Genomic DNA, 16,812 nt, shown 5'->3' on the forward strand with positions numbered 1-16,812 from the left:
TCAGTCCCTCTGTCTATCCTCGAGCTCTCCATCGATCCTCGGTCCCTCCGTCCATCCTTGATCCCTCCATCCATCTTCGATCCCTCCGTCCATCCTCGGTCCCTCTGTCCATCCTCCATCCATCCATCCTCGATCCATCCATCCTCGTCCCTCTGTCCAACCTCAGTCCCTCCGTCCATCCTCGATCCCTCCGTCCATCCTTGGTCCCTCTGTCCATCCTCAGTCCCTCCGTCCATCCTCGATCCCTCAGTCCATCCTCGGTCCCTCCGTCATCCTCCATCCATCCATCCTCAGTACCTCCGTCCCTCCTCAGTCCCTCCGTCCATCCTCCATCCATCCATCTTCGGTCCCACCATCCATCCTCGATCCCTCCGTCCATCCTCCATCCATCCATCCTCGGTCCCTCCATCCATCCTCAGTCCCTCCGTCCATCCTCGATCCCTCTGTCCAACCTCGGTCCCTCCGTCCATCCTCGGTCCCTCCCTCCATCCTCCATCCATACATCCTCGGTCCCTCCATCCATCCTCGGTCCCTCCATCCATCTTCGGTCCATCCGTCCATCTTCATTCCCTCTGTCCATCCTCGGTCCCTCCATCCATCCATCCATCCATCCTTGGTCCCTCCGTCCACCCTCAGTCCCTCCGTCCATCCTCCATCCATCCATCCTCGGTCCCTCCGTCCATCCTCGGTCCCTCCGTCCGTCCATCCATCCATCCTTGGTCCCTCCATCCATCCTTGGTCCCTCTGTCCATCCTCGTTCCCTCCGTCAATCCTCCATCCATCCATCCTCGCTCCCTACATCCATCCTCGGTCCCTCCGTCCATCCATCCATCCATCCTTGGTCCCTCCGTCCGTCCTCGGTCCCTCCGTCAATCCTCCATCCATCCATCCTCGCTCCCTACATCCATCCTCGGTCCCTCCGTCCATCCTCGGTTCCTTCGTCCATCCTCGGTCCCTCCGTCCATCCTCGATCCCTCCATCCATCCTCGGTCCCTCCATCCATCCTCCATCCGTCCATCCTTGGTCCCTCCATCCATCCTCGGTCCCTCCATCCATCCTCGATCCCTCCGTCCATCCTCGGTCCGTCCTTCCATCCTCGATCCCTCCGTCCATCCTTGGTCCCTCCGTCCATCCTCGGTCCCTCCGGCCATCCTCGGTCCCTCCCTCCGTCCTCGATCCCTTTATCCATCCTCGGTCCCTCCGTCCGTCCTCCATCCATCCATCCTCGGTCCCTCCGTCCATCCTCGGTCCCTCCGTCCATCCTCCATCCATCCATCCTCGTCCCTCCGTCCGTCCTCGGTTCCTCCGTCCATCCTCGGTCCCTCCATCCATCCTCGATCCCTCCGTCCATCCTCATTCCCTCCGTCCATCCTCGGTCCCTCCGTCCATCCATCCATCCATCCTCGGTCCCTCCGTCCATCCTCGGTCCCTCCGTCCATCCTCCATCCATCCATCCTCGTCCCTCCATCCATCCTCGATCCCTCTGTCCATCCTTGGTCCCTCCGTCCATCCTCGATTCCTCTGTCCATCCTCGATCCCTCCATCCATCCTCGGTCCCTCCGTCCATCCTCCATCCATCCATCCTCGGTCCCTCCATCCATCCTCAGTCCCTCCATCCATCCTCCATCCATCCATCCTCGGTCCCTCCGTCCATCCTTGGTCCCTCCGTCCATCCTCCATCCATCCATCCTCTGTCCCTCCGTCCATCCTCAGTCCCTCCGTCCATCCTCGATCCCTCCGTCCATCTTTGGTTCCTGCATCCATCCTCGGTCCCTCCGTCCATCCTTGATCCCTCCGTCCAGCCTTGGTCCCTCCGGCAATCCTCAGTCCCTCCATCCGTCCTCGATCCCTCCATCCATCCTTGGTCCCTCCGTCCATCCTCCATCCATCCTCGGTCCCTCCATCCATCCTCGGTCCCTCGGTCCATCCTCGGTCCCTCCGTCCATCCTCGATCCCTCCGTCCATCCTCGGTCCCTCCGTCCGTCCTCCATCCATCCATCCTCGGTCCCTCCATCCATCCTCGGTCCCTCTGTCTATCCTCCATCCATCCATCCTCGGTCCCTCCGTCCATCCTCGGTCCCTCCGTCCATCCTCGATCCCTCCATCCATCCTCGATCCCTCCGTCCATCCTCGGTCCCTCCGTCCATCCTCGGTCCCTCCGTCCATCCATCCATCCATCCTCGGTCCCTCCATCCATCCTCGGTCCCTCCATCCATCCTCCATCCATCCATCCTCGGTCCCTCCGTCCATCCTCGGTCCCTCTGTCTATCCTCCATCCATCCATCCTCGGTCCCTCCGTCCATCCTCGGTCCCTCCGTCCATCCTCGATCCCTCCATCCATCCTCGATCCCTCCGTCCATCCTCGGTCCCTCCGTCCATCCTCGGTCCCTCCGTCCATCCATCCATCCATCCTCGGTCCCTCCGTCCATCCTCGGTCCCTCCGTCCATCCTCCATCCATCCATCCTCGGTCCCTCCGTCCATCCTCCATCCATCCATCCTCGGTCCCTCCGTCCATCCTCCATCCATCCATCCTCGGTCCCTCCGTCCCTCCTCGATCCCTCCGTCCATTCTCGGTCCCTCCGTCCATCCTCGGTCCCTCCGTCCATCCTGGATGCCTCCATCCATCCTCGGTTCCTCCGTCCATCCTGGATCTCTCCGTCCATCCTGGATCCCTCCGTCCATCCTTGGTTCCTCCGTCCATCCTGGATCTCTCCGTCCATCCTCGATCCCTCCGTCCATCCTCGCTCCCTCCGTCATCCTCGGTCACTCCGTCCATCCTCGTCCCTCCGTCCATCCTCGGTCCCTCCGTCCATCTTCGGTCCCTCCGTCCATCCTCCATCCATCCTCGTCCCTCCGTCCATCCTCGATCCCTCCGTCCATCCTCGGTCCCTCCGTCCATCCTCGATCCCTCTGTCCATCCTTGATCCCTCCGTGCATCCTCGGTCCCTCCGTCCATCCTCGGTCCCTCCGTCCATCCTCTATCTATCCATCCTCGATCCCTCCATCCATCCTCGGTCCCTCCGTCCATCCTCGGTCCCCTCCGTCCATCCTCGGTCCCCTCCGTCCATCCTCCATCCATCCATCCTCGATCCCTCCGTCCATCCTGGATCCCTCCGTCCATCCTCGTTCCCCTCCGTCCATCCTCCATCCATCCATCCTGGATCCCTCCATCCATCCTCAATCCCTCCATCCATCCTCGGTCCCTCTGTCCATCCTCGATCCCTCCGTCTATCCTTGATCCCTCCGTCCATCCTCAGTCACTGCACCCGAGTCCCTGCGCTCCTGAGAAGAAAGGCCAGGCTGACCCGCTCCGTATCCTGACCTCCAAAAGGGCCCACCCAGCACACGTGTCTCGGCATAGCTGGTGAGCTAGGCAGACCCTGAGTCAGACAGAGCATGCCATGCAGCAGCTGGACCCCTGTCTGTAGGAAGGAGGGGGATCATCTCCCACTGAGAGCCAGCCCCACCCTAGCGTTGGCCTTAGCAGTGGGTGACACAGTGGGTGTGAGGCCCCACCCAGCCTCCAACTCCAAGGATGGGTAAGTCCTGGGTCAGTCACCAGTCATTGCTCTGTCTGAGACTCAGTCTCCCTGTGTAAGATGGGGCTTCAACTGTAGCCCAGAGAGGGGTTGGAGGTAGAGGTGCAGCATGGCCCTCCATGGGCTGTGAGTGTCCCCTGCAGCTGGGAACCACAGCACATGGCCACACCCTTGGGCCTGGAGCTGCCCTCCTCACAGACACCCCAGCAGACCGTCACATGCTGCCCACAGGCCTGGTTAGAGGGTCCCAGGCTGCCTCACCCCTTAGGTTAGCCCAGGCTGGAGGCGATGTGGTCAAGATTGGGCTTAGGCAAGACACTGCAGGAGCCCAGGGAACTGGGATCCTCCTCGACAGGTGACACCAGCCCAGAGCCAGGCGTGGGAACCCCTGCCTTAGCCCTTCCTGAATTGATCCTCAGAGCTGAGATCAGGGACAGGTAAGACTGCAAGGTGCTTGTGTGGTCCCAGCTTTGGGGAGCAAGCAGAAGGGACTGGACCTGGCTTCCAGGGCAGATCAGGGGGTGTCGTGGAGCAGGGGTCCCTGCCATTCACAACTGTGCACTGCTCTTTATTTAAAGCCCTTCTTAAAGTTGGCATCCTTTTTAAAAATTAAATACATGTGTTTACATTTTACTTAAATAAAATCATACTTAAATGAATTACTTAAGTCTTCCCTAAATACGCTTATTTAAATATATTTGCATAATTATGTAAATCAACAAACATGTATCACTTGCCATACATAGAGGATAACAAGAAAGTAAATACAATGACATAAAACCATGCCCAGTCTTGCTGCACACAGGCTGCAGGCCGGGACGGCTCTCGCCCTCATTTATTGCCCCCTGCTCCTCCTCAGAGCCCTAAAGTCACTGGGTGTTGAGAGAGTCTCTGCCAGGACCAGCCCATCCCCCTCATGGGGACCTCCAGGCACTGGAGTGCCCCCATTCTGTGTCTCTGTGACCCTGACAGAAATTCCTGGAGCTGGCCAAGCAGGTGGGGGAGTTCATCACCTGGAAACAAGTGGAGTGTCCCTTCGAGCAAGACCCCAGCATCACCCACTACCTGTACACCGCCCCCATCTTCAGTGAGGATGGTAAGGTAGCCCTGCAGCCCTCCTGCCTACGGGGCCACGGGACCCTGGGGTAGCCTCTCAGCCGCCATTCAGGACCCCTGCTCTGAGTAGGTTAGGGATGCTCCCTGCCCACCTGGGCTGGCTCCGGGAGGGAATCAGGAGGGCTCCATCCCCCTGGCTGGCCCGTTGCCACTCCAGGAGCACAGGATGGGCCTGAGGAGGTCCAAGCTGGGACCTCAAGGACCCCCGGGGCCAGGCTCCTCCCCGGACACAGTTTGGACACCTTCGGAATTCTAAATCAGAACCATCTACCTGTCTGACTCACTTTCCTCAGCAAAGTGGGGGTGATGATAAGAATCACCCTCGGCCAGGCACAATGGCTCACACCTATAATCCCAGCACTTTGGGAGGCAGAGGCAGGCAGATCAGAAGGTCAAGAGTTCGAGACCAACCTAACCAACATGGTGAAACCCCGTCTCTACTAAAAATACAAAAATTAGCCGGGCGTTGTGGTGCCTGCCTGTAATCCCAGCTACTCAGGAGGCTGAGGCAGGAGAATCGCTTGAACCCCGGAGGCAGAGGTTGCAGTAAGCTGAGATCGCGCCACTGCACTCCATCCTGGGTGACAGAGCGAGACTCCGTCTCAAAAAAAAAAAAAAAAAAAAAAGAATCACCCTCCCAGAGCTTACGTGGGGAGTGCCAAGCCTGGCACTGACTGTGTAGGCATGTACGTGTGTGCAGGTGTAACACACAGGCGCAAGGTGAGGCCTCTTTGCTGAGACTGCCATTCATTTCTGTCCTCTCCACTAAATAAGCATTTCCATAGGATCATTTGTCAGATGTAAGTTTGCTTGCAAGCGTGCTAAGGGGGCAGGTCCCAGGGCCCCACTTTCAGGAAGCAGAAGTGGCAGAGAAGCAGGTGGCCCTGTGGGCTTGAGCTGGGGTGGAACGGCCCCGCGGCCAGCCACGTCACCCTGAGAGGGCCTGCTCAGGATGCAGAAGACCTGGCTCCTCATCACAGCAAGCATGTCACAGAGGGACCCACACTTAGGCTCAGCGGGCATTTTCACTTTCTGCAAAAAAAAAAAAAAAAATATAGGGGAGAAGGATCTTTTAATGATTTTGCTTTTGAATACTTTCAACTTTGCCATTTTACTGTTTATATTTTGAAGCTGGGAACTTTTTGGAGGGGGTTTCACCCATATCTGTAGCCACCTCCTCCCACTGCCACTAAGAAGCTCAGCAGCTGGTGAATAAACCTGTCTGAGCTGCTCCCACCCCAGCGAGCTGTGCGATGAGCAGGCCTCGTCGTCTCTAAGGCTCTCCTGCAGTATCTGGAAAGTGGGGTGATGCGAGAACCTGCTCCCCAGGGCCATGGTGAGAATGCCTGGAGTTGCCCAGGCAAAGCCCACACAATTACACTCAATCCACGCTAGTGCGTTAGTTTCCTTTTGGTGCTGTCAGAAATCACCACAAACTTGGTGGCTCAAAACAATACAGATTTATCCTTATACACTTCCGGAGATCAGAGGGCTGAAATTAGTTTCTCTGGGCTAAAATCAAGGTGTCAGCAGGGCTGGTTTCTTCTGGAGGCCCTGAGAGGAGAATCTATTTCCTGGCCTTTTTCAACTTCTAATGGCCACCTGTATTCCTTGGCTGTGGCCCCTTCCTTCATCTTCAAAATGCATCACTCCGATCTCTGCTTCCATCATCACATCATCTTCTCTCCACCTTAGTCAAATCTCCCTTTGCCATCCTCTTATAAGGACACCTGTGATTGCATCTAGGGCCCCACATATAATCCAAGATATTCTCCACATCTCCAGATCCTTCATTTAATCATGTCTGTAAGGTTCCTTTTTGCCATAGAAGGTAACATTCAAAGGTCCTGGGATTAGAACCTGGATACCTCTGGGACCATTATTCAACCTACTACCCTAATTATTATTATTTTTTTTTTTTTTTGAGGCAGAGTCTCGCTCTGTCTCCCAGGCTGGAGTGCAGTGGCTCAATCTCAGCTCGCTGCAAGCTCCGCCTCCCGGGTTCACGCCATTCTCCTGCCTCAGCCTCCCGAGTAGCTGGGACTACAGGTGCCTGCCACCACACCCGGCTAATTTTTTTTGTATCTTTAGTAGAGACGGGGTTTCACCATGTTAGCCAGGATGGTCTCGATCTCCTGACCTCATGATCTGCCCACCTCAGCCTCCCAAAGTGCTGGGATTACAGGCGTGAGCCACCGCACCTGGCCCTACTACCCTAATTATTATGATTGTTGTCATTAGCCAGTGACCTCTTCATGGGACTTGGGCATAAAGATGAGTCAAAGACACATGAGGAGAGGCATAGAGGAGTCTCAGGGCAGAGAAGGAGAAAAGAGGGGGGCATTTTATTTACTCCTTTAGTCAACCGTATGTCTTCAGAGACTGCTGTGTGCCAGGCAACCATCTGGCAGTTAACACAGACAAAACCGTGGCCCTCCTGGAGCCCCGTTAGAGAGGGGCATCTTCCATTTTTACTGTCTCTTCCTTCTGTCCCTCCCACAACCCCAAAAGAGTGGAGGAAAGTAAGGTAAGAGACCTAGGATGTATTGAGCCCCAGCTGGGTCAGTTACAGCCCCTGACAAAAACCTGGCCCTGACTTCAGCTCCAGGCTTCCCTGGCAGGGCCCACCTGGCAATTAGTCAGCCTTGAATCTCCTTGAAGCAAATGAAAATATAGAAAGTCTCAGCAAAGAAATGGAAGATATAAGGAAGAGTCAATGGGAGTTTTAGAACTGAAAAATACAATAACTGAGATGGAAAACTGAGTGAATGGGCTTAACATCAGAATAAAGAAGGCAGAGGAAAAAATCTATGAACTGGAAGATAGAACAATAGAAATTATACAATCTGAACAACAGGGAGAAAATAGACTGAAACGGCTGGGCGCGTTGGCTCACGCCTGTAATCCCAGCACTTTGGGAGGCCAAGGTGGGCAGATCATGAGGTCAGGAGATCGAGACCATCCTGGCTAACATGGTGAAACCCCATCTCTACTAAAAATACAAAAAATTAGCCAGGCATGGTGTCGGGCACCTGTAGTCCCAGCTACTCGGGAGGCTGAGGGAGGAGAATCACTTGAACCCAGGAGGTGGAGGTTACAGTGAGCCGAGATCACGCCACTGCACTCCAGCCTGGGCAAGGAGTGAGACTCTGTCTCAAAAAAAAAAAAAAAAGAAAGAAAGAAAATAGACTGAAACATATTTTCAGGGACCTGTGGGATTATAACCAAAGATCCCACACTCATGTCATCACAGTCTGTGGAGGAGAGGAAAAAGAGGGCAGGACTGAAAAAGTACTCAAAGAAATAATGGCTAGAAAGTTCCCAGAGTTGGAAAAAACATAAACCTACAGATTCAAGAAGCTGAATGATCCCCAAAAGGAAAAACTAAAGAAACCCCTACCAAGGCCCATTGTAGTCAAACTTCTGAAAACGGAAGAAAAAGAAACAAATCTTGAGGCCAAGCGCAGTGGCTCACACCTGTAATCTCAGCACTTTGGGAGGCCAAGGCAGGTGGATTGGTTGAGGCCAGGAATACGAGACCAGCCTGACCAACCAGCCTGACCAACATGGCAAAACCTCGTCTCTACTACAAATACAAAATTTAGCCAGCTGTGGTGGCACATGCCTATAATCTCAGCTACTTGGGTGGCTGAGGCACAAGAATTGCTTTAACCTGGAAGGCAAAGATTGCAGTGAGCCAAGATCGTGCCACTGCACTCCAGCCTGGGTGACAGAGCAAGACTCTATCTCAAAGAAAAAAAATAATTAAAAAATAAATATTTTTTTTAAATATTAAAAGCACTGAGAGAGAAATGACACTTTACCCATAGGGGAAAAACACTTTGAATCATGTTGAATTTCTCATTGGAAACCAAGAGGCCAGAAGACAGTGGCACATTTTTCAACTGCCAAAAGAAAGAACTGTCAAGCCAGAATCCTATATACAGTGAAAACATCCTTCAGGAATTAACTATAGATAAATAAAAATAGAATTCTAAAAGCTGTTTAGGTAAACCACAGGAAGACAAGAAAAATAAAACAGAGAACAAGACACAGAACAAAAAGAAAACAAAAAAATATACAAAAAGGCAGACTTAAGTCCTAACAGATTAATAATTACATTAAATGTAAATGGTCTAAATACACTAAGTAAAAGAAATTGACAAAGTCAATTTTTTAAAATGATCCAACTATACGCTATCTACAACAAACTCACTTCAATATAATGATAGAGACATTTTGATAAGTAAAAAAAGAAGAAAAGATATAGCATGCTAATATTAATTAGAGGAAAGCAAGAGTAGCAATATTAATTTCAGATAAAGTACACCTTAGAAGAAAGAAAATTACCAGAAACAAAGAAGGACATTATATATTAATAATAGGGTCAGTCCCCCAAGATATAGCAATCCTAACTATGTATCCACCAAACATTAGAGCTGCAAAATTCATTAAGCAAAAGCTGATCAAACTGAAAGGCGAAATAACTAATCTACAATTACAATTGAAGATGTCAACACCCTTCTCTGAACAATTGATAGAACAACTAGACAGAAAATCAGCAAAGAAAAATAACTCAATATCATCAAACAACAGGATCTAATCAACATTTACAGAACACTCCATACAAGTGCAGTAGAACACACATTTTAAAAAATTGCCCCCAGAATATAGACCAAGATATACCATATCCTGAGCCTTAAAACAAGCTGAAACAAATTTAAAGTAATTGAAATCATAACACACTGTGTTCTTCAACCACAGTGGGATTAAATTATAATCAGTAGCATCAGACAACAGAAACTCTTCAAACATTTAGAAATTAAATGACACACTTGTAAATAATCCATGGGTCAAAGAGGCTCATGAGAAATTTAAAAAAAAATTGAACTGACTGAAAATACAATCAAATTTGTAGGACAGCTAAAGCAGGACTGAGAGGAAATTTTATAGCAGCAAATGCATACATTAGAAAAAAGGGAAAGTTTCAAATCAATAATCTAAGTTCCTACATCAAGAATCTAGAAAAAGAGGAGCAAAATAAACTCAAAGCCAGCAGAAAGAAGGAAATAAGAGCAGAAATCAATGAACCCATAAGCAGAAAAACAAAGTTAATCAAGGGCTGGTTCTTTGAAAAGAACAATAAAATTGTCGCCATCTAGCAAAGAACCTCTTGACAAAGAAAAGGAAAAGACACAAATTACTAATACAGTAGTCCCCCCTTATCTGTAGTTACCCTCGGTCAACCATGGTCTGAACACACTAAATGGAAAATTCCGGAAATAAGCAATTCATAAGTTTTGAATTGTGCACCATTCTGAGTAGCGTGATGAAACAGGCATCATCCCACTGTGTTCCTCCTGGGACATGATTCATCCCTTTGGCCAGCATTTGTGCTGTATTTATGCTGCCCATTAGTCACTTAGTAGCCATCTCAGTTGTCAGATCAACTGTCAGTGTCACTGTGCTTGTGTTCAGGTAACCCTTATTTCCTTTTTTTTTTTTGAGACAGAGTCTTGCTCTGTCACTCAGGCTGGAATGCAGTGGCGCAATCTCGGCTCACTGCAGCCTCTGCCTCCCGGGTTCAAGTGATTCTCCTCCCTCAGCCACCCAAGTAACTGGGATTACAGGCGTGAGCCACCATGCCCAGCTAATTTTTGTATTTTTAGTAGAGACGGGGTTTCACCATGTTGACCAGGCTGGTCTCGAACTCCTGACCTCAAGTGATCCACCAGCCTCAGCCTCCCAAAGTGCTGGGATTACAGGCGTGAGCCACCGCGCCTGGCAAAGTACCTGAGTAGTGATGCAGGCAATTCAGATATGGCAAAGAGAAGCTGTAAAGTGCTTCCGTTAAATGATGAGGTGAAAGTTCTCAAATTAAGGGAAAAAATTGTATGCTGAGATTACTAAGATCTACAGTAAGAACAAACTTATCCATGAAATTCTGAAGAAAGAAAAACAAATTCTTGCTAGTTTTGCCGTTGCATCTCAAACTGCAAAAGTGCCTGATGAGTGCTTAGTTAAGATTGAAAAGGGATCCAAGGCAAGTATATATAGGATTCTGTACTATCTGCAGTCTCAGGCAGCCACCAGGGGCCTTAGAATGTATCCCCCACAGATAATAGGGGACTGCTGTACCAGGACTAAAACAGGGTATCACTAACGACTACAGACATTGAAAAGATAATAAGGGAATACAACAAACAACGCCACACACATGAATTTAACAATTTAAATGAAATGGACTAATTCCTTAAAAAATACCAATTACTACAACTTGACATAAAATAGATAATTTGAATAGCCCTGTAACTATTAAATAAATTGAATTTATAATTTTAAAACTCCCAAAAATGAAGTCTACAGGCTCAAATGGTTACACTGGAGACTTCTACCAAATGCTTAAAGAATTAACACCAATTCTCCACAATCTCTTCCAGAAAGTGGCAGAGGAGGGAACCTCCTGATTCATTTTATGACGCCAATTGTCTTAGTCAGTTTGAGCTGCCATAACGAAATACCTTAGACTGGGTAATTCATAAACAACAGACATTTACTTACCACTGAGTTAAATATATATATATATATATTCTACAGTTTCAGAGGCTGGAAATCCAAGATCAAGGCAGATGCTATGTCTGGTGAGGGCTGCTCTCTGCTTCCAAGGTGGAGCCTTCTTGCTGTGTCTTCACATGGCAGAAGGGGCAAATGCTGTGTCCTCATATGGCAGATGGGCAAAAAGGGGCCAGACTGGCTCCCTCCAGCCCTTTTATAAGGGCACTAATCCCATCCACAAGGGTAGAACCTCATGGCCTAATCGCCTCCTACAGACCCCACCTGTTAGTTAACACTGTTGCATTAGGGATTATGTTTCAACATGAATTTTTCAGGGGGACAAACATTCAAACCCTGGCACCAGTATTACCCTGATACTAAAACCAAAGACAGTCCAAAAAAAGAAAATATAGGCCAATATCCCTCATGAATATAGACACAAGAATCCTTAACAAAATAAGCAAATAGAGTTCAGCAATGTGTAAAAATAATTATACATCATGACTAAGTGGGTTCATTCCAAGGATGCAAAGCTGTTCAATATTTGAAATTCATCAGTGTAATTCACTATACTAAACAGCTAAAGAAGAAAAGACACATGATTATATTAATCAATGCAGAAAAGGCATTTGACAAATTTCTACATGCATTTATGGTAAAAACTCTCAGAAACTAGTAATAGAAGGGAATTTATCAGCATGACAAGTTGCATCTACAGAAATGCTTCTGCAAACATTATATTTAACAGTGGAAGATTTAATGCTTTCCTCCTAAGACCAGTAACAAGGAAAGATGTTCACTCTTCCCCACTCTCAGTCATCATAGTAATGGAAGATCTAGTTGGTGCAATAAGGCAAGAACAGGAAATAACACACAAATCAGAAAGAAAAATTAACACTGTCCCTATTTGCAGATGATGAGGAAAAAAAATCCCAAGGAATCTACAAAAACCCCTAGAACTAATAAGGGAGTTCAGCAAGGTTGCAGGATACAAGACACACGTGCAAAAATCAGCTGTGTTTCTACGTATGAGCAATAAACATGTGCACGCTGAAACGACAATTATAACACCATTTACAGTCACTCACATGAAATATGTAGGTGGAAATCTAACAGAACATGCACAGGACATGTGTGCTAAAAGTTAACGCTGATGGGCCAGATGCAGTGGCTCACGCCTGTAATCCCAGCACTCTGGGAGGCCGAGGCGGGTGGATCACAAGGTCAGGAGACCGAGACCATCCTGACTAACATGGTGAAACCCTGTCTCTACTAAAAATACAAAAAATTAGCCGGGCACGGTGGTGGGCGCCTGTAGTCCCAGCTACTCGGGAGGCTGAGGCAGGAGAATGGTGTGAACCCGGGAGGCGGAACTTGCAGTGAGCCGAGATCGTGCCACTGCTCTCCAGCCTGGGCGACAGAGCGAGACTCCGTCTCAAAAAAAAAAAAAAAAAAAAGTTAATGCTGATGAAAGAAATCAAGGAAGATGTAGATAAGTGGAGACATAGGATGTTCACGAACGCAAAGACTGCATAGCAAAGGTATTAATTCTCCTCCCAGAATTTAAGTACAGGTTTAATGCAATTCCTACCCAAATCTCAGCAACACTCTTTGTAAGATAGAGACGAGATTCTCCTAAAATTTGTATGGGAAGTCAAAGGAACTAGAATTGCTAAAACAATCTTGAAAAGGATTCATGGGAGGAATGAGTCTGCTTGATGTTAAGGCTGATATGATAGAGCTACAGTCATTAAGACAGTACAGTATTAGGGGAGGGATGGACGCATGGATCAATGGGACAGAATAGAGAACCCAGAAAGAGACCCACACAAATATACCAGGTGATTTTTGACAAAAACAAAACAAAACAAAACAAAAAAAAACTCAATGGAGGAAAGCTAGCCCTCCAACAAACAGTGCCGGAGCATCCGGACATCCACAGACCAAAACATGAACCCCAGCCCAAGCCTCACACCGTATACAAATAATTAGCTCAGCATGGATCACAGACTAAAATGTAAAATGTAAACCTATACAACTTTTAGCAGGGAAAAGGAAGAGATAATCCTCAGAATATAGGGCTAAAGAGTTTCTTCTTCCAAATATGCCACTATGATATGACCCAGCCATTGCATTCTTGGGCAGTTAGTTATTCTAGAGAAATGATGACTCATGTATTTACACATCATTTGAAGTGAGTTTCACACAAAAGCAAAAGCCCTCATGCAGATATGATAGAGCTACAGTCATTAAGACAGCACAGTATTAGGGGAGGGATGGACGCATGGATCAATGGGACAGAATAGAGAACCCAGAAAGAGACCCACGGAAATATACCAGGTGTAGAACAGGTTATTATCATCAACCGTAATTGTGAAATTTCACTTCATTTTCTGTCTAGGTCTTTATTTGGCTTCTTATGAAAGTGAGAGCCCAGAGAACCAAACAGAAAAAGAGAGATGGAAAGCTCTAAGGTGAGTCTTCACGCCGAGATGGGACCTGGGGGCTGCTTGGGACTAGGACAGGGCCGAGGGGCTTCAGAGTTACCCGGGTCACCAGCCTCCTGGGAGCCTGAGCAGCCCACAGTGGGGATCAAGCCACGGTCATAGGGATGAAGAGAGGAGGCTGAGCCTGTGACTCCCCCATGGCTGGTGGCTGCCTCTGTGGGCAGTCAAGATGCATGTCCCAGGGACAGGGACTCCCAGTCTATATTTTTATGCCAGACAGTGGGACACACACCCCACCTCCTTCTTGCTCGGTGTGTTAACACATCCGAGTGGCGGTCGGAAATGGTCCATGGCAATGGACCTCCAGGGCTGAGACACGGGGATTTGCAGAACACCCCTCTGGGGCAGGAAGCTGGCTCTCCTCAGCGCACTGAGAAAGTGACTGTGCTGGAGAGTAGTCTAACTGGGGTGGGGAGCTCCAGGCTCTCACCGCTCCCGACACGCTTAAATCTGCAGATCTTCTATTCTGGGGAAGACATGAAAGCGCTGAGCTGAGGGTCGAGGAAGAGATGGAGCCCGCAGAAGCCGTCCACAGCCCTGCCTCAGTGGCCCAGCGGGCAGAGGTGGGGGAGCGCCTCGTTACTTTGCGAACGCCGACCCCGTGGCCTGCTGCCCCCCACAGTGGCCATACGGGCACAGGAGACCTTTTGTGGGACTTCGGCCCTGGCAGGACCCAGGGCCTCCAGATGTGCGGGCGGCACATGCCTTGGTGACATTGTGCCTTCAGGACCATGGGGCCTGGTCAGCCTGTCCATCCTCGGCAAGGACACAGCACTGCCCCAGAGGGTGGGGCCACTGCAAGCTCGAGACCTTGCTTGGTGACATGTGCCACTTTGGCCACCACCCACAGTCTGTCACCAGGTGGCTTGGGAACTGCTGGAGCCACAGCAGGCATCACGGTGCGATGTGAGATGCCTGCGCCAGCCCCGAGCCCACTGGCAGCCACTGCCATTCCGCCCATGGTCCCTCACCCTGCCCTGCCAACGAGCTTGTCTCTGCAGCCCCAGGTACCCCCTTCCTGGATGCTGCTGGCCCCAGGAGATAGCTTTCTGGTGACAGCTGTGGAACGCATCAGCAGGACAAACTGGACACATGATGTTACAGTGTGTACACAGCAGTCCTGCCACCCAGCCCCCTTGTAAACTCTAGTCGCTATAAACACACCCGTACACCCCGCCTATCCACGTCCACCCCATGTCGCTGACCCGCCAGCCTGAGATGACCTTTGGCCAGGATGCCTGGCAGGTTTTCAACTCAGCCCGGGGACTGTTGTCGCCACAGTTCAGGCATGGGACCGGGTAACTGTTTCCCATCCAGAGACCCCGTGTCGTGCTTGCAGAGCCTGGTGCATGGTGGATGCTCGGTTAACCCTTGGTGAGGGATGCGCACAGCCTCGCCTGTGCCTGGTGCCCCCTGTCCAGAGCAGGGCGTGCGGAAGCCAACAAAACCCCCTTGGCCCACCAGCAGGCCCCTCCCCCAGCCCCGCCCTGTCTGTTTCCAGCCCCTCACAAACAGCCAGCAAGCAGTGGGCCGGGGAGCAGCCGAGACCCCACCTGACACGTGACAAGGTCATCTAGCCAGGAAGTCAGGGAGTGCAATTTGCACCCCCTTTCCTGGTCAGGGCCTGCTGGGTGGCGGAGGGGTTGGGGAGGGAGCGCTGGGGTGCACTGACCCACCTAGGCCACGTCAGACCCCTCAGCGGTGGAGTCCTACTCAGTATCAGACTTGGCTGTCCTGGACTTGGGTCCTATCTGGGGAACAGGCAGAGACAGGGCCACCAGCAGCCAGTGCCTCAGCCAACTCAGGGATTCTGCCTGGTGAGCCAGGACCACAGCAAGGCCCCAGAAGGGCCCAGCAGAGGCACGGGGCCTGCACATCGGGGCCAGGCAGAATCTGCCCTGCACCACCCCAGCCCACCTCTTCCATCTGAGACCCCAGGGAGGGCAGGTAGTATGGAGAGGTGGGGGCAGGGCTCCCGCAGGGCCTGGGCAGAGCCCGGGGGCCAAACCCCGGGAGTTTGGGGGGTTCCAGGAGCTGGTTAGAGCCACCTTCTCACCCTCATCCCCACCTGACACCCTCAGTCCCTGACACTGCTTTGGCAACATGAGTAAAGCCCCCTCCAGAGGTCAGTGGGGACCGTCCCTGCCTCCTGGCCGCACCAGTATGCTGTTCCCACTGCCTGATGTGCTGTTCCCTGCTTTGTCAATCCAGTCAGAGCTGCAGCCTCAGGTGCAGGGCCCATCTCCCAGAAGCCATTCCTGGCAGCAGCCCCCCAGTGGCCCAGCACAGGATGGGTATCAGGAGGATGGCCAGGTGAAGCTGGGGGCCCCGAGGCTCACCCCAGCAGGGGAGGCTCTGGGGCAGGAGGGAAGGAGGCAGCCCACAGCCAGCCCCGTGGAGAAGGCAGAGCTGGGGGCTCAGGCTGAGCACCTTTGTGTCTCAGGATCCTCCAAGGGGCCTTCAGCCTGGCTCTGCACCCCTCTGAGCAGCTGCTAGGTGCCAGGCCCTGGTGTGGCCAGAGGGCATGAGCTCCCTCAGAGGACCCACCCAGACACCGTGTGCCTTCTCCAGGTGCAGCCTCGGGGCCCAGGGAGGCCTTGCTCACAGCCACAGTCTGCTCCTTGGCTCAGAGGCATCTTTGTCCTCTTGTAGTCCCGGCTCCAGTGTCATGGCCAGCCAGATGGGATGGCCCCCAGGGTCTCCAAAGGGCAGGGCCTGTGCCTGCAGGGCAGATGTCAGCAGTGCAGGTGGTGCCCAGGACTAATGCCTGTGAGTTCAGTGTGGCACCAGGTGATGTGAACCCCTAACACCACTCAGTCGAACTGCAGGGAGGGAGCTGGGGTGGGGTGGAGCCTGCAGACTGGAAGATTCTTCCCTGGCTGGGGCTTGCCTCAGAGGCCTTGGGCCTGGCTGGGGTTCCAAATGGATTCATTCTCACATGGGGGACCCATGGGTTCTCTGACACCCTTGCCCCCCATCACTGCATCACTGGGGACTGCCCCCCACCCCAAGCAGTTCCTTGGGAAATGGTGTCTTGGTTCTGGCTGCTGTAACAGAATACCAGAGGCTGGTAGTTTATAAACAATGGGAATGA

General features: G+C 51.2%; 1 protein-coding gene across 2 annotated transcripts in view; it reads left to right on the plus strand.

The window, feature by feature from the left end:
- RASGEF1C (RasGEF domain family member 1C) overlaps positions 1-14,892 on the plus strand; it is a 107,683-nt gene extending 92,791 nt beyond the window's left edge. For both annotated transcript variants that reach the window (XM_030824253.1, XM_030824244.1), the window contains exons 12-14: positions 4,513-4,636; positions 13,613-13,685; positions 14,175-14,892. In XM_030824253.1, the coding sequence (XP_030680113.1) occupies positions 4,513-4,636; positions 13,613-13,685; positions 14,175-14,199 (222 nt within the window). In that variant the 3' untranslated portion in view covers positions 14,200-14,892. The remainder of the gene's footprint in view (positions 1-4,512; positions 4,637-13,612; positions 13,686-14,174) is intronic.
- Positions 14,893-16,812: the final 1,920 nt, after the last annotated feature.

Source organism: Nomascus leucogenys, chromosome 2, assembly GCF_006542625.1.
Source record: "Nomascus leucogenys isolate Asia chromosome 2, Asia_NLE_v1, whole genome shotgun sequence".
Classification (NCBI taxonomy): domain Eukaryota; kingdom Metazoa; phylum Chordata; class Mammalia; order Primates; family Hylobatidae; genus Nomascus; species Nomascus leucogenys.